Source organism: Seriola lalandi, unplaced genomic scaffold, assembly GCF_002814215.2.
Source record: "Seriola lalandi dorsalis isolate HSWRI2012SDOR001 ecotype SW California unplaced genomic scaffold, Sedor1 jcf7180002055008, whole genome shotgun sequence".
Lineage (NCBI taxonomy): Eukaryota > Metazoa > Chordata > Actinopteri > Carangiformes > Carangidae > Seriola > Seriola lalandi.
This window is the reverse complement of record NW_019525551.1, coordinates 3320611-3338914: the sequence shown is the minus strand read 5'-3', so window position 1 is coordinate 3338914 and position 18304 is coordinate 3320611. Positions and strand designations below refer to the sequence as shown.

Here is an 18304-nt window from a genome sequence, read left to right as displayed (position 1 = left end):
ATCTCTTATTAACTCACAATTCAACTACTTACATCTTTTTCTAACTGACGCTTCAACTGCATTCATCTCTTATTAACTCACAATTCAACTACTTACATCTTTTTCTAACTGACGCTTCAACTGCATTCATCTCTTATTAACTCACAATTCAACTACTTACATCTTTTTCTAACTGACGCTTCAACTGCATTCATCTCTTATCAACTGACACCAACTGTTTTCATCTCTTATTGACTCGCACTTCAACTGCTTTCATCTCTCACTCTTCAGATCTTATACTTCAACTGAGATTTCGCTGGTTCATCGGTGATTATGTCAGGCTCTTGTTACAAGGATCATGTAATGACACCTGAGGTGACTCTAGACAGAACAGGTTTCTAAACAGGAATATTTATCCCGCTGTGTAACCTGTTGTCAGTTCCTCACAGTGCAGGTGATGCTTTACGTCAGTTGTGACTTTGTGTGTGGAGAGGTCAGCTGTGAACCGCTCCTGTGCTGTGTTGTGTATCAGGTGATGGTGTGGATCCATGGAGGAGGTCTGTCAATGGGTGCAGCCTCTCAGTATGACGGCGCTCCATTAGCTGCTTATGAAAACATAGTGATGGTTATTATTCAGTATCGCCTCGGCATTCTGGGTTTCCTGAGGTAAGCGACTGTGTTGCTGATCAGATTTCTGTCACAGTTTTCAAGTATAGACATAAACTGAAAACTTCCACAGTATCACAGTGATTGTTTTCCAGACTTTTCTAAATGAGATTCTCCAAGAATCCAAAGCAAGTGTCTTGACTTTTCCTGTCCAAAAGCACCGGGGATGAACACGCTCAGGGAAACTGGGGCTTCTTGGATCAGCTGGCAGCTCTGAGATGGGTGAAGGAAAATATTGAAGCCTTTGGAGGCGATCCTCAAGCCGTCACAGTGGCTGGAGAATCTGCAGGAGGCATCAGTGCCTCCATACTGGTAAAGAAAACTAATCACTGGAGGAAAGAAAAATACATGTGAAGCACCAAGTTAACCCACCCGGCAACCAGTGCTTGATGGTGAAACAACAGAAACATTTTTTCAAACACACATTTACACATTTAACATGTTTAAGTGAAGCAAACGTGTGAAACTCAGTGCAAATGATGTCTGTAATTTATGAATTATCATGTCCATGTATCAAGCGATTACATACGTATCTTTCCTTATGACCAGACTCTGTCTCCACAAGCCAAAGGATTGTTTCAGAGGGCGATTTTTCAAAGTGGAGTAGCAACACTTGGGACCTACACCACGAGCCATCCTTTGAGTTATGCCAAGGTACTGTTATATGTTTACTGAGTAGATTAGCATTCAATGTTTTGAACAGATACACTCACTAAACACGTTATTAGGAAACATCATACTAATATAGGTGGGCCTAGAAACCATCCCCTCTGGCACCAGCAATCCGCCACGCTCAAAGTCATTGAGATAAAGCTCCTGACCTGTATCAGATTATGATTTCATGCATTGCACTGCTGTCATATGATTGGCTGATTGGATAATTGTATGAATAAGGAGTCCTAATAAAGTGGTCAGTGAGTGTATTTGTAGCAGCAGTAGCTGCATTAAATCTTTTGGCCACTTGTCGGCAGTGGATTAAGACAACAACACAGCATTTACATATGTTCACCTCATGACGTTTTCATGGTGAACACAACAATTAGCAACCACTGACTTACACATTCAACTGACAAAGCTACATTAAAATTTCACTGTCACGCTTGAGTCCACCTGAGGAATCTTAGTTCTCTCCATCGCTGGTCTCCATCAACTCCTGAGAAAAATACCAGCTCCTTCAGCTGCTATTTGCTCCGCTTTGTTCACCAGCTAGTTGCTAACTTTGTCTGTGTGCTGTCTGGTGGAAACAGCTGCTGAAGAAAGACAAAACAATAATCCAAAACAGACTAAAAAGCTGCATCGAGCTGAAGGGAACTGCAGAGTCTGTGTAGGTGTGCTGCGTCATTGTTTGATGACATAGTGAGTGAGCCAGACATACAGGCTTAAGCTACAACATGTACTGTAAATCCAGTCCCAAAAACATTCTCAGGATCCAGACAGAGAGCGCTGCACAACTCAGGCACCGTCAAATCAATCGGAAGCAGAAATGTGTGATATTGATTTAAACATGTGGGAAAAGTGTGTGAAGGGTGAGGAATAACAGGAATGTTCTGCTTTCAGTGTTGAAAAGGGTTAATACTCTTATCAACCTGAACAAGATCAACAGCTTTAACTTACTGAAACTTTCAAAAATAAATGTCATTTTACATTTTTCCAGTAGAGGGAGAAAACAAACTAGTTAGCAGAACAAAAAACAAAAAGCAAATATGCTAAATATTTGAATAAGAAATACTTGCTTTGGTGATTGACTTTTTGGTTTTAGGTCTGTGTGACACAGAATGAAAATCAAGAGAAGAGAAAATGAAAGTGGTTACTGCAGCTGATCAACAATGCACCTATCCTGGTAGATACTGGATATCGTGGCTTCTTCATGTAGCGGATTAAAAAAAAAGTCAGGGTACATTGATTTTCATTTCATTTCATCTCTTTCTTATACCTAGATTGTGGCCAACCTGACTGGATGTGACCGCAGCAGCACAGAGGAACTGGTCCAGTGTATGAGAGGAAAAAGTATAGACGAGTTAGTTGCGGTGACTAAAAAGGTAAATGATCTTGTGAAGATACAGAAACAGATGTTAGAGATGTACTTAGCTTTAATTTGATTGTGTGTTTTATTCTATATTGCAATTTCTAGATAGTTTTGTTTGTACAATGTGGTTCAATTTTTTTTTACAAAGTTTCTGTGTGTGTTATGGATTAACCCTAAACCAAAACAACAACAACAACGACAACAACAACAGCAACAGCAACAGCAACAGCAACAACAACAACAGCAACAGCAACAGCAACAGCAACAGCAACAACAACAACAACAACAACAACAACAACAAAAATGCATATTGTTGCTATTCTGCCTAAATATGCAAAGAAACCGACAGTAAATATTATATGGTGCTGGTTTAGAGCTACAGAGGGAGCACAAACTAACAGAAATCTCACCTGGAAATGTTTTATTTTCTCCAGGTGAAATCCTCAGTGTGAAATCCCAGATCAGAACTTATATTTACATTTACTCATTTGACAAACTGTTTTATCCAAAGCTATTTACAAGTGAGAGACCTTGACGTAAGGATGAAGCACTATATGTCTATTTAATAAGTGCACAGAGATGAAGAAAAGAAGTGCAGGTAGAGCTGATAGTCAGAGCCAGTTAGACATGTCAGGGTGTTAGAGGTGTTGGAGAGGAGGTCTCTCTGTCTCTGAGTCTTGAAGACAGAGAGAGACGCTGCTGCTCTGATAGTGTTCAGTAGCTTGTTCCACCATCAGGGAACCACAGACCAGAACAGTGTGGACTGAGAGCGTCTTGTGTGCAGGGATGGTGATGACTGACTGGAGGAACACTGTGGTTGAGAAGGAGCATCAGGCTGAATGATAGATTGAGCAGAACCACTAGTCACTCTGACGGCAGCCTTACTGGCTTGAATTTGAAGTGTCAAGTCTAATTTTAGCCACAAGATGGCAGTCTGTGAACACCTTTGACTGGTAAACACCCCATGGATACACACTCACTTTATTAGGAACACCACACTAACACTGGGTAGTTCCTCTCTTTGCTCTCAAACAGCCTCAGTTCTTCATGTCATGGATTCACCAGATGTTGTAACTTTGCTCTGAGACTCTGCTCCATGTTGACATGACTGCATCACATCATTTAGATGAGAGATAAGATAAAACTTTATAGTCCATTTTATAAAATGGAGATTTGTCGTTGACAACCTGGCAACACAGTGAAAACCATAAATATATAAAATACACAAAAGTAACAGAGCATGGGTTTTGTGTGTGGGATGGGGGGGGGGGGGGTGTCGGGTTAAGTTATTATGTTCCTGTTCAGAATAGTGACAGCAGAGGGCACAAATGATTTTTTTGTACCCATATTTCCTGGCAAGTGGGACCTTGAGTCTCCCACCAGATGGCAATAGCTGGAGTGATGAGTGGAGGGGGCGGGTGAGGTCATTGTAGACTTGGGTTGCCTTGTTGGTTATGGAGCCAGTGGCCATTAGAAGATGGTAAACTGTGGCCATAAAGGGAAGCAGATGGTCAGCAACAATACTCAGACAGACTGAGGCATTCGGACCATGACTGATGTTTGATGTGAACATGAACTACAGCTGACCTGTATCTGCAGGATTTGATGCAATGTTGTTGCCACATGACTCGCTGAATGGACAATTACATGAATAAGCAGGCGTACATGTGTTTCTAATACAGTGCTCAGTGAGTGTGGTTCAGTTTCCTTTCATCCACTGATGTTGTGTCTTGTGTTCAGATGAAGATTTACCTGGGAGCTGTGGTGGACGGTGTGTTTCTAACGGATACAGCAGAAGAGCTTCTCAAGAGGAAGGAGGTGTTGAAGGTTCCGGTGATAATGGGAATAACCAACCATGAGTTCGGATGGATCCTGCCTCAGGTCACACAGATATTCAAATATTCAGATGTAACATACTTTACCCAGCTGCTGTGACAACTTCACTTCACTGCTCCTGTTAGTCATGTCAGAAATCAGTCCCCTCTGAAAGGAACTGAGGCGGCTTTCTTTCTTCTTTTTTTTAAAGACATACTTCATCTTGAACTAACTGTGACTCATTGTGACATGTTGATCACAGAGCTTTGCTCCTCCTGGCTGGGAGAATGGCATGAACAGAGAGTCCGTGCTGGCAGTGGTGAACATGTTCAATCCTACAGGGGTGAGCTTCATGTTGATGATGATGATGATGATGATGGCTGATTGGCTGATTAACACTCAAATCATTCATTCAGAACAATTGAAAATACTAAATGTATCCTTCATGGGATAATTTGAGCGTACACAAGGGTTAATGGGGATTGTCAATCCATTGCTGAATATCAGTGTTAAATACTGCAAAGCAACATTATTTCATAAACTGCCAAGATTGCCCTTTTACTTTGGCTGGTCTTCTGTATAAAACCTTCAATTTGTTTTTCACGCAAGCAACCAAGCAAGCCCGATCCCCTCCAGACATGTTCGAAGACATGTGAAAATAGATATTAGATATTAATTTATGTCTGATTTTGTGTTTTCTACAAAAAAATCCTTCTTCTACCTCAGTAAACAATCCAGAATCTGTAAAAATACAAAGATAGATTATGTCGAAAGTTTATCTGCTAAACACGAGCTGTCTCTCAGTGTACGTGAGCTGCAGGTTTCCAGTTTCCACATCATATTTGTGGAAGCTGTATATTGAACCATGAATGTCTTCCAATGTAATCACAAAGTTCAGCAGATGAAAGTGAAAACAGTTTTCTAGAGTCAAACAAAGTCATACATCATTCTTGAACCAACAGGAATAACAATAAACATGTGTTAATTCAGGGGGACTTTATGTCATAAAAGATGTGTATTGGGTCATTGATAATCACATGATCTCAGTCACATCAAAGATGATGTGAACTACATCTTTAACATTGAAAATAAGTTGTTGGAGTAAAAGAAGTAGGAACATTGAACAGTTTACTCCAGAGGAGAAGAATGCTAATGAGTCCTTTTCACAACGCAGCTGGATTATCACTAAATTCTTTGTGTGGGTCAATGTGACTCTCAGACTGACTGAGAGGAAACATCACTGTCAATGGCAGAGTTTACAATATTTACTACAAAATATACGACATGATATCAGTTCTGGTTACGGTTCCATACAAAACCAGTTGAGTACCAAAAATCACACAATCAAAACTGAACTGTAGTTAATATTTAAGCAAAATATCTATTTCAATATAAATAATATTTTAAGGTTCATGATAAAGGAAGGGTTGTCTGCACAATAAATTTTAGAAGCCCCCAAAGTTTTCATTCTGCAACATTTTGACCTGCAGGGTCGACATCAGTCAAACACACTAATCACATATTCATCACATCAGATGTTACTAATACAGAGACTGTTCTTTTTTTTCTTTTTTTTAAGTAAAAGTAAAAGTAAGTAGACAGGACAGTCCTGCACATCTGTTCTACACATACTGTACGTGCTTAGTGGCTGATAAGAGGTCTGATGGTCCAACCTTCCTCCTTGTTCCAGGCCTCTGCTGCCAACAACCTCATTGCAGATGAATACCTGAAAGACACTAAAACACCAGAGGAGATCAGAGACGGATTCACTGAAATCATGGGAGACCTGCTTATGACACTGCCTGTCGTCAAGGTGGCAGGATACCACTTGGGTCAGTGATGCTCCTTTAATCTCATTTCAACCAGGCGTGAGAAAAGCAGCACCTTTATGCATCACCCCTGTAGTGAACAACAATCATTACCTGCAAGGATAAACTAATCTTGACCTTTGACCTTCATCTCTCATCACACACCTCTTGTCTTTCTTTAGATGCGGGTATTCCAGTTTACATGTATGAGTTTGTGTACCGTGCTGAGATACACAAAGACACCAGACCCAGCTTCGTGAAGGCAGATCATGCAGATGATGTTGGCTTTGTGTTTGGTGGATGTTTCTGGAACGGACATATAAGAATCATAGGTAAGTGACACACTATAGTATATACTTGTAGTCCTAAAATGGGATGAGACGGTCTCCCCTGTCTTTTCTCAATGAATACTTGTGAGGCTGATGTAGCCTCATATGAACTGAATATCAGGCCACTTGGCCACTTCATACCCGAACTCTGGATTGAGTTGGAATAAATGAAAGAATGAGTGGGTGGGACACACATAAACACTGCATTCACTTGAGGGCATATTAATCAATATCAGTATTTGAATTTGTGATTAAACTCCTCGTCTCATCTTCAGGTAATATTACCAAGGACGATGAAAGACTTTGTAGGACCATGATGTCATACTGGGCTAATTTCGCCCGTACAGGGTGAGTAAACACTGAGAAAAAAAAGACAATTAAAGCTGCACTAATCAACATTTTAAAATTCATCAGACAAAGCTAGCTAGCTAATGGAGCATTTAGCAGCTTAAAGAGATTTCCTCAGGATTTCAGGGAAACCTAAACAGAGCTAGAATATGGAGCTAATATTCATCAGGGGGGCAAAAACATGACTTCAAATGAATGCTAATGTTGCTCTACTAATATGCTAACATGAGCTAACATGTTCACCATAACAACTTTATACAGTAACGTGTCAGTGCTGTGTTGTGCTCTGCTGTCCCAAAAGTCAATGGATGCATCTTTATTCTGGTTAAATGATCAGCAGGGTGGCAGACTTGTTTAGAATGGCAGCTTCATTAAAAGTTGATATTTTGTGGTACAGTAACCTTTTGCAAGATCAGGCTTTAACAAATATTACACTGTGATACAACACAGAAGGATGGCAATATTCAGCAGAATGTGCACATATTCATAAACACAGTAGCCTTTATCCAAACTGGGTTGTAGCAGCAGCAAATATTCACAGGATAGAGTCAAATGAAGACCAGTTGATACAAATTAAGAAAAAATACTATAGGCAGAATCAAAATGGAGAAATATGTATCAAAAAACTCAAATCACAAAGATGCACCACAGTCTGTCATGGTTGACTGTTTAGGCTAAATTAACATCCAGCCTTCTCACATTTGTCCATAATGCAATTGTAGACAGAAACTGGACTTCTTTACAGAACCATTAGAATTAATTACAGACAGGGTAAATGCACAAACACCAAACTAGACAGGTCAGCAGGTCATCTAGAACTTCCAAAGCCAAAATCGTATCAACTCAAAAACTCAGTCATGTACTTTTACAGAGGCTCAAGCCAGTGGAACTCACTACCAACACATAAAACAAATCAGAAGCAAATACCTATTTAAAAAATCACTCCCATAACAGACCACAAAACAGGAATGATACCTGCCAGGATGTTTGTTTGTTTTAATCTTCAGCATTAGATTATTATTTCAATTCTGTACATATATTGTTGAAGTCATCTGATATGTTGAGTTCATGATGAGTTGATTTTAAATTTGGAAAATTGTGTATGAATGATTTTATGTGGAGGAAGCTAAAGGGTATCCAAATAAAGAATAAATATATGCTTTACATTATGTATGATGCAATCATGTGGAAACAAAGAAAAAACATTTACAGATATAAACATATAGAGTAATGAAAGATAGAAAAAGTAAAGACAGATTGATAGAAACATTAGCATTCAAAAAATATATAAGGTCATAATTAATTGTGAATGCACAGGGTGTGAAAAATGATCATGCTATTAATAGGCTATCACATGAGAAGTTGCTTAAGAAAAAAACAGACACCACATGAAATCAGTTGCAAACTTGTAAACGGTTTTCTTTGCTGCATAGACCAGCCTAATGTCTGTAACTGGCATGACTGAATATGTTCTCAGCTCTCCTGATGGTCCTGGTCTGGTCAGCTGGCCTCAGTATTCCAGACAGCAGCAGGAGTACATGGAGCTGGGCCTGACGCAGACTGTGAAACAAAAACTGAAGAAGGACAGGGTCCAGTTCGCTACTGTCACCCTCCCTCAGAAGCTGCAACAGTTGGCAGCAGCAGCCATATCTGGGAACTGATTGCCGCAAGCTGTTGCATTGTTTGTGTTGGTCCCAAGTTTTAGATTTTTTTTTCCACACTAACTATCTCTATTTTACGATGGATTCACTGGGCTTCTCGTAATCTTTCTTGCATGTAAATGTCTTTTTTCATTAAATAGTTGTAATTAAAGGAAATCCTCTCACTGCAAAGAAAGAAAGGTGTCTCTTGTTATAACACTCTGATGTCATGCAGGTTGAAATGATTTTATTTAGAGCAAACAGAAATCATATAGGTGATTGATAGCGACATTTGTTGTTTGTGACATTCACATGGTGTGTTAAAAAATCAAAAACTGTGCAAAAACCCTGGTAACCTTTCCTCAAAACAATGGTTTCCTTGAATTGTTGTGGTTCGTGCTTCTGAATTCAGTCATCGTGCCTCTATTGTGAAGGAAACAAGTTGACGCAGCAGCACGAATGCTCGGTCGCGCTCATTGGCTGTGCTGCTTGTCGACGTCATTGGGTTCCCCCCTCGTCGCGTTCTCCTCTGTTTGCGCCTGCGCAGTACTGAATCAAGACTGGACTCTCTCGATCAGCAGCAACAACGCACAAACAGTGGGGAACAGCAGCCCCCCTCTCCTGCAAGCCAGCAGCTTCTACGTACGTACACTTGATACTTATATTTTCTTCTCCTAAAATATAAATTTACTCATTTGAGACTTATTTTTGTACGATTTCTAAACGCCATTTTGCTCACCATCTCAGTTTGTTGAATGGTTCTTGCTAACAGCGGATGGTTATTTCTCTTCTTTTCGTCATGTTTATTTTTTTCTCTTGAAAATCGTTTAATTTGAGTAGTTTTGATGTGTAATTGGTTTCACTCGCGGATGGACCTCAACGACTGACCTGCGGTATCCCCTTTTCCATGAACATGGCTCCATAGTCACGTTCTCCTCAAGTGAACGTTACAGGAAACGTCAGTGTTTATTCAGCACTGCTTCCTATCTCAGCTGTCAAGTGCTCCCGGTCCAGCACTGTGAACTCACTGCTCAGCATTTGTGTTAAATAATAAGCTGTGGTCTGCACTGTGGGAGTCAAAGCACCTGTTTCTGTCATGTTTTTAACTTTTCACATAATTAATTCATTGACGGATTGTAAACCAAACCTCAATAGTAAGGTGGTAATTTAAAGTGACCTTGCATATTGACACAGCTGTATAGCAAGTAAGATGTGGCTGGAAGCCTTTTGCTAATTTTTATCAAGACAAATTAATATTCGGCGCATGTATCATCCACTTACAACATTGTGTTTGTAGGAAATGACAAGTTTTTAATTCGTCCACATGTCAGTTCAACCAGCTTGTAACAAAACCGGACCTGCACACAAACCGGTCAGTTTCAGCGGCTTGTGTTGAGGAATAATAATATTTTAGAACAAAGGTTGTGTTTGATAATACTTTTAGGTATGCATTACAAAATGGCTGCTTTTGATTTCAAACGACCATCAAGTCGTAGTTTATCAGCTAATCTGACTTACTGAGAAGCAGTGAATTTTAGAATGAACACATTCTTAAATGGAATTTGGTGTGATATTAACTATGTTAAAGAAATGTAGCCTAAAGCTCCAATCTACACATTAACCTACAGATATGTAAGCATATGCCAGTAAAGGAATCCCCAACTTAATTAAATATTGTTAGGGCTACTGGGAGCCCATGGAGGAGATCTTCTCAGGTTTTATAGCGTCCATGCTCAATTCACCCTGACACTGTAGTGTTTGTTTAGTTGCCTGGTTGTTAATGTTGGTGTCTATCAGTAACCATGAGCTTATCTTATGTTGTATCCTCCCTCTGGGCACCATCGTCCACTAAGGTCATGAAGGTCCTCTATAGGAGCAATATATACGATCAATTGCACAGGAAGACATTTTGTCTTGAGAAACTACAGGAGAATATAAAACATGGGATTTTACATGCCTGGTCAAGAGGTGGTAATGGTATTAGTATGGATCAAATCACTCAGTTGCCCTCTTTGACCTCTCTGTGACCTCTCTGTGCTGTTATTGAGTGTGAGTGGCTTCAGTGGGAAGTGCATTGAAACACCTCTGTGTAAGATGTAGTAGATAAGGTGCACCACACTGCTTTCATGTTTACTGAGGTGATGATGGACTAAAGTATGACCATTTTTCTGTCCCCAGGAATCCAGCTTGTCCTCTGAGAACAGATTTAGTGTTCTGCTGGGAAAGTAGCCTGTGGTGTGTAGATTATATCTATAAGTTCAGTCCCCTCAGCCATTACACTGGCCTCAGCTTCAGCTGAGATTCTAGACCTGACTTATCTGCCATCAGCCACTTCTGCTTGTCACACATCTATTGTAGCATCTGATGTGAGGTTGTGCAGTTCATTTGTTGCTCTCTGGCACTATGTTGCGGCCCTGTCCCCAAACTGGGCTTTAAATGTATTATTATGAAGATTTTTGTTCTATATAACAAAATTACCATTTTATAAATGACAATAAATCAATGAGTTTCTGGCTCTCAGCCTGCATTGTTAAAATGTGACTTTATTATTACTGTGGGTCATATAAAGAGAGTAGTAGTTCCTGTTTGTTGGTGAATTCTGATACGAGTTATTTTTGCTACTATTAACACCTGTAATCAGGTCACACACAAACACCTCTTTCTGATAAGTCCAGTCTGGTGTGGTTCCACTGTGCCAGAGCTCCTGTAGAAGAGGCTGGAGCTGACACAGTTCATCCAAGACTAGAGTTGTTCCGATAAATGCCTCTGATAATGGCTACAACCCTGTATTGGGTATTTGCGAGTACACAAGTCTATGCACTGCTCTGTTACCACATATTTTATTATTAAACTTCATAGTTTTCGCAGCCAGATAGAATGGCAGTAGCCTGCACAGGAAGTTGTGCTGCGCAGCCACTGGCATCTACTGTTTTAGAGTGGCGAAAAAGAACCGATTTCTGATAATAGTTTAATGTTAGCAAAATGTCTGCGATCTGGCAACATGTTACACTGCAAAGTCCCACCAGTAAGAAGGCTTTACATACCATGTGTAAGGCTTTAATTTTGGAGGGTGGTACTAGTGTTAGGACAACTAGTGTAGGAGGTGTTATTTATTCCTAGATTAATGGCTGACAGTCAAATTAGATAATAAAATGAAGACTCTATGGAATCATGTTCATGTTTTACAAAGGGTTTAACCCGAGCTATGCTAGACAACAATGATAGAAGGCATATCACGTGCAGACGGGTTTAATAGTGTACAGCTGTTAAAGGAAATTTTTAGCACAGTGGTATTGGAATGATACTTGGTATCGGCCGAGTCCTGAACACTGCTGCCTGTAGAAGTGTGATCCACCTCAGCTGGAGGACTTCTGTCTCACTATCAGTGTGGAGACTGAGAGGACTTATTCTTGTTTAATAGCAGAGGTGGAAAATCACTTGGTACATGGACCAAAACGATAATTCTGGGTTATAGCAATCTTGTTATTTTCATAGCCATCATCATTTGGTCATCACTCCTGTCAGCAATAATAATATTACACTCAGCAAGTAAATTTCAGAGCTCTGGGAACATGGTGATGTTGCTAAACAGAAGTTCAGCAGGTCAGGAAACATGTGCAGTCAGATGATCAGACAAACTGTAAACAAACCCCCTGTTGGACAAACTCACAGCGAGCCTAACAGCAGAATTATTACTCAGACTGACTTTAGTAAACAGTTTGCAGAGAAGCTCCTGCTTTAACGTTGACTTACTTATTGTAGTTGTGTGTTCACACATTTTTCCTGTACAATGAGGGATTGTTACTAACACTTCGGCATAGACATAATTCATTATTATATAATTTACACCTGTGCTTTTACTGTGACATGTCAAAATGTCTTCTGTGAAAAGCATCACTAAATCAGAATTATCCTGTATTTAATTCTTATAGAGTAGTAGTTCAAATTAATTGTACAAACATTAATATGTTCATGCATCAGTGTTAGTAATCCAATACTACTTTTGCTGTTGATATAGTTTAAGACATTGCAGATAATAATTCTGTACTTTTTATTTATTACTTACTTAAAAATAAGGGTGTCAGTCCTTCATTTGTGCTGTTCAGCTGAACACTGTTCGAAACCACAGACCTTTATTTTGAAGTCAAGTGGAGATGCCACACTTCCCAAAGATACCAAATATTTGGTGAAATGTATAGAGGATATATGTAAAACACTGTTGGACAGTGTGGAACGGGGTTATACAGGGAACTGGCGGGAAAATGTGACGTTAAAGGGTGAAGTAAAGGATCCAGGAGGAACGGCAACTAGCTTTGTTTCTTTGAACATATTCATCCATCAAGAATGGTGAGACGCTTCAGTTTTGGTCCTAGCAGACACAATAATGAACAATAACTGAACAACTTAGCCTATCAAGTATTCCAAAGGATTGTGGGTCAGGGAAGTCCCAGGTTGGGTACTGGCTCCTCCATCAGGCTGAGCTGTGTTCAATAAACGCTTTGGAGAGGAATGTGAATAATGGACCAGTGGCCTGAGAAGGAGACTTTGAAAGCACCTTGCCCACGCTGGATTGATACTCTATAAAACCATATCTGACATGGAAGAGAAGCTAATTTATGGCTATGCATTTGCCGCATATTGCTCATAAAGCTAGGGTGACAGAGACAGATGAACTGTGAAACACCACGAGTGCCGAGTGTTGACAGCAGTGCTGTGCTCATATCTTGCTCAACTGATGTTTTTGTGGACGAGGGTGCTGAATAACATTTCCTGGGGGTGGGAAAGGCTCGAGGCACGTTGCATAACGGTGCTGTCTTCTGTGTGAATCATGCAAAGTGCAGTATCCACTGAAGATAAGAAGAGAGCGCAGGATGGGTCCTGTGAATCTGTGGTGGTGCGCAGCTGACAGAAACAAACAGAGATCCTCTCTACCAAATCACTCAAGCTTTGTCACCTCCCTCTGTGTACACCACCTCTATGGATGGTGTAGGGAGCAGGTTGTCAGTGTGTGTTTGTGTATGTGTTGGTTTTTGTTTTTCTGTTCATGGAAGCAGAAATACTGCGACCTTTGCGGTCTAACTGAAGGAGTGCTGATTTACAGTCTCTCAGTGTCTTTGTGTGTGTGTGTGTGCGCGTGCATGTGTGTGTTTGTGTGTGTGTGCGTGCGTGCATGTGTGTTTGTGTGTGCGTGCGTGTGTGTACATATGTGTGTGTGTGTGTGTGTGTGTGTGTGTGTGTATGTGCTGTGGCAGGACAGGAGGACAGGACACTAAAATCAGGCCAAATAGCGTCACTGGCCGGCTGGTGACTGTAGTGCTGCCATCCATCCTCTCCAGGGAATCACGACCAACTGAGGGGCTCTGCTGCTCTCTCAGCTCGGCTCAGGCCTCCAGATAAAAGCTGAGAGATCTGACTCTGCCTCTTCAACATGAAACACTCAGATTCAGGGATTCAGGAAGTGACACTCAGATTAAGATTTCTGTTCCAAGTGAGACCTGTGATCAAATTACATTCACAACATCACAACAAAACAGTTTAGTCACAGTCACCACACACACACACACACACACACACACACACAAACAAAAACATGTCAGTAAGTGGAACTTTTAAATCCCATTAGAGAAATTAGTTAATTACAGTAGTAAGGCACAGAGCACTGGAAACCATTCCTCCCCAGTGCAGAGTTACTATGAGAATTTGAACCTATTTGGTGTTACAGTATATATATCTCATATGACCTGTCGAGAACTCAGTGTGCTGACTGTGACAGCTGTCTTGAGTAAAGAAGTGAATGGCCCTGTGGTAAAGTGTGTCCAGTGGTTTAAGTGCAGTGGCAGCAGTATTAGCCAACAGTGTTCAGTAACAGTAATCCAGTGCAGACAGATATAGTGGATTGTATAATGTTTTTTAAAATCTTTTATCAAATGAGAAATAAGTGTCCTGCAGTATAAGAAAATTGGAGAGTTGAAAAGTAGAAATGAAGTATTACTAATCATGACCAAATAAGCAACAAACAAAGTCTAAAAAGCGTAGTGTTTTTAACAGTGTAATTTAACATTAACCAGCCAAACTGCTTCTTCAAGACTTTTACCAGCTGTTACAGCAGGGCTGGTTGTGTTTTCACTGTGTGATTCTGTGAGTTTCACCTTGCGTGTCAGCATTATAGTTTCCTGAAGTCTCTGTTTCCCTCTGTCCAGAAAAAAACTAAAAGAGAGCCAACGTTTCCAAAAGTTTCTGCTTTAGGGGCTCTAAAATTCCAGAGTAGAGTGGGTGCCAGACGTAAATGTAGCAAAAGTGCATTTCAAAACTAAAATGTATTATTGTGGATGTAGCCTGCAGTGTGTGTGTGTCTTGTGGAAAATGTGGCCCTGGAAACACCTACTGTCGCAGGAACTACCACCGAGGTGGTTTTGAGGACTTGTTGTACTTGCAGGTGATTCTATGTCTGTGTGACTGTGGCCAGACTACTGTCACTGATCGCGTCACAACCGTGCACAATGCAGTCAGGAAACTTCACAGGTGTGTAGTTGAAGGCTGAGTTCGAGGAGGGTCTGGTCCGACCCATCACTGTTGAATACTCATGTTATAGTAAAAACCACATATTACATTAGTACGCATGGCTCGGACTCAGAACGCCAACATGTTGACGGTGTTGGGGCTGGTGTAATCCCATCGCAAGATGACCACTCTAGTTTTGACAGTGACAGTGACAACCCACCAACTGCTATCAGATTCTGAATCACATGTTGCTTAATCCTGATTGGTGCGCAAAAGTATGTGACATCACATTTTCCAACTGAGCCCCACCCACTTCAACCCAATGAGAGGAGCACAGTGAAAAACACAAAGAAATCTGTCATGTCAAATAAAATGTTTTAGCCTTTAAATTGGTAAAAGAGATATTGTGGTTGTCAGAAGCAGAGAAAGTAGAGCAGAGAGGGTAGGGCAGAACCAACAATGTACAGGATGGTATCATCGGCATAACAGTGAACATTGCAGCGTTCAATTGGAAAATAGAAATTTGTGTTCAGAGTGAGTAACAGTAAATTAGTTACATCTCTTTTTTTTAACATTGCAACTTGTGATGAAACTTTTTTTTGACGGAAAATCCATTGCACAAATTTGGGGGGAAAATTGGAGCGAATAATGGGAAATATCTAAAGCCATCAGCAACAACAGTCTGAATTAAATTCCACCAGAATAATCTGAAGAATCATTTAGCCAATTAAAATCAGCCTATTTAATTAAATATTAGCATCAAAAGCTTTGGAAAGATCAGCACAGTGTTGCTTTTTATCAAGGGAAACATCAACAATAGAAGTTGCAGTTATTTATGAGTCGGTCTAAAGCCAGACTGCTGTGACTGAACTACATGATATCCTCCAGAGTGATGCAGAGTTGTGAGTTAATCAGTAATACAGGGGTTTAGACAGACAGACAGACTGACTGACTGACTGACTGACAGCTGTGTAGGTTACACTTAAAACATTTAAGTTTTCTTACATCATGGTTGCTCCTTTTTTGTATATATTTCTACATGTTACATATATGTGTTTGTTTGCCTATGTGCATATGTGTGTGTTTATCTCTTCCCCCCATACTGTGTGTGTGTGTGTTCATCTGAATGTGTCAGCCTGAGTCTTACTCACTAAATACTGCGTTATATAACCACCTCATCTTCAGAGCTGCAGCCCAAACACAGGCCCAAGGGCTCCCAGACTGGCGCTTGTGTGTGTGTGTTTTTCTTAGTCTAACAATGTTATAGCTATGTGTGTTCAGTCAGAAGACCAAACAGTGCCATGAGATAGAGGAGCTAAAACAGATTAGCTGAAGGACTGAGTGCAGTGTGTGTGTGTGTGTGTGTGTGTGTGTGTGTGTGTGTGTGTGTGTGTGTGTGTGTGTGCGCGCGTGTGCGTGTGCGTGTGTGTGTGAAGGACAGGCAGCTGCTGCTGTTCTCCCCCTTAGAGAGTGTGAGGCTGGGGTGAAGGGGCCTGTGTGGGAGTCAGCTGTTTGATGCTGTGACTGGGTCCTGTATTTCAGATCTGAGTACACTGGTGTTTCATTTACACAATAGATGTGAAGAAGCGCAGCAGACAGTGTGATTGTTTGAACGGATCAGATATTAAGTTTAAGATTTTAGTTTCCTGTCTTTGTGGTTTTCAATCAATGATTTTAACTTCCTGTTATCTGCATGATGTCGGTGCTGAACTAGCTGGACTACCTATTCTTGAGATTTCATAAGTACAAGCAAAGGGCACAACTTCCAGGTTTAAAGCTGCACTGGGAATCAGGTTTATGTACAAATTGCTCATGTAAAGCTGCAACATCCTGTTGTCACTGACTGGGAGACTCCAGACTCTCATTTGAACAAATTAACTTCAGGTACATGTTCTGTTCCCCTCAAAATACGTCCTCCTTCCTTTTTTGTCCCAGTGTTTTATGCTTTGTGAACTGGAAACTGATATGCAGCAGTCTCAATTATTGTAAGAATTGATGGAGCTCTCCATCTGATCTGAAAAAAAACAAGAGAATCCTAACAGGAAGTCTTTTTTAATGTCACACCACAAAACCTGCTTTTCTCAGCTCCTTTAAGGCTGAACGTCTCCACTGATCAGCAACAACAGGAAATAACCTTACATGCATTTTCACATCTCGGCGACTTATTTAAATAAAGAGTACATAAAGAGTTCGTAGAGTCAAAATGGTTGGCAGTTTTATTTCCTTTTTGTGTCCATATGCCTCATGTGTTTTATTTGACTCAGACACATGTTACTTTATTAGTTTCTATTTTATGCTTCTTTCAAATTCAGATACAGGTTACAAAATGAATCTGGGGGCACAATGATTTTTCAACATAACATTCACTTCACTAGTGTCTATAATGGAGCCCGATTGTCAAGGTCTCCCTCTCACCACTCACGTTGTAGCATCTGAGCAATAGGGCTCTCTCTCTCTCTCTCTCTCTCTCTCTCTCTCTCTGGCCCAAATAGGTGTTTGCTCTCCATGACGCTCCTCTGTCGACCCACCTGCAGTTTTTTTGAAGAAACATCTAATATCCATAATCTGTTACATCTGCACAGGTGACTCCATCCATGCTGCCTAGTGTGTTATTAAGGGTCCAAGCCTAAGTGCGCTGTGCTGGGAACCCTGTTGTGATTGCTCAGATTTTTTATTCTTCCAATAGTAAAAGTGGTACTGCAGCATATACACAAGTTATGTTAGTGAAATTTTCATGGGAGTTAGAGAGCATATAGTGCACACATCAACCAGTACAACTCCCACATTGTGCATTGCACATTCAAAAACTTAGCATGCACACATTCCCTGAATTTAGCTGAATCTTTAAGGCCATGCCCATTTCCATTTGTGAAACCTACCTTTCTTTTTTTAACTCTTGCTTGACTGTGAGCCCGATCTGTATAAAACAGTGCACATAAAATCTATGGATCTATGGATCATGATCAAAAGTTATTTAAGCCTAACCAGCCTAAACTAATAGGCAAAATGGCCAATATGGTTTTAGTCTCAATTTATTACCATTAATCTGGAACTCTGATTAACAATTAGAGTTTACTAACTATAACCAAATTACCAAATCAACAGTAAGTTAAAGTTGAAGGATTGGAATTCTACAAAGTAAAGGTTGGCAATATTCACGCTTGTGCAACATTAAACACACCAGTAGTTATA

The 18304-nt window shown here is 40.4% G+C and overlaps 2 protein-coding genes across 3 annotated transcripts in view; both read left to right on the top strand.

The window, feature by feature from the left end:
- The window catches only part of ces3 (carboxylesterase 3), an 11162-nt gene extending 2351 nt beyond the window's left edge, over positions 1-8811 (top strand). Inside the window, exons 4-13 of the mRNA XM_023397322.2 lie at positions 512-645; positions 804-957; positions 1195-1299; positions 2583-2684; positions 4412-4552; positions 4749-4829; positions 6177-6318; positions 6477-6626; positions 6899-6971; positions 8449-8811. Of these exons, the coding sequence (XP_023253090.1) occupies positions 512-645; positions 804-957; positions 1195-1299; positions 2583-2684; positions 4412-4552; positions 4749-4829; positions 6177-6318; positions 6477-6626; positions 6899-6971; positions 8449-8632 (1266 nt within the window). The 3' untranslated portion in view covers positions 8633-8811. The remainder of the gene's footprint in view (positions 1-511; positions 646-803; positions 958-1194; positions 1300-2582; positions 2685-4411; positions 4553-4748; positions 4830-6176; positions 6319-6476; positions 6627-6898; positions 6972-8448) is intronic.
- Positions 8812-8966: 155 nt separating this feature from the next.
- Positions 8967-18304, top strand: part of kiaa0513 (KIAA0513 ortholog) — a 33900-nt gene continuing 24562 nt past the window's right edge. For both annotated transcript variants that reach the window (XM_023397408.2, XM_023397406.2), the window contains exon 1: positions 8967-9253. The gene's annotated coding sequence lies outside the window, so the exon portion shown is untranslated. The remainder of the gene's footprint in view (positions 9254-18304) is intronic.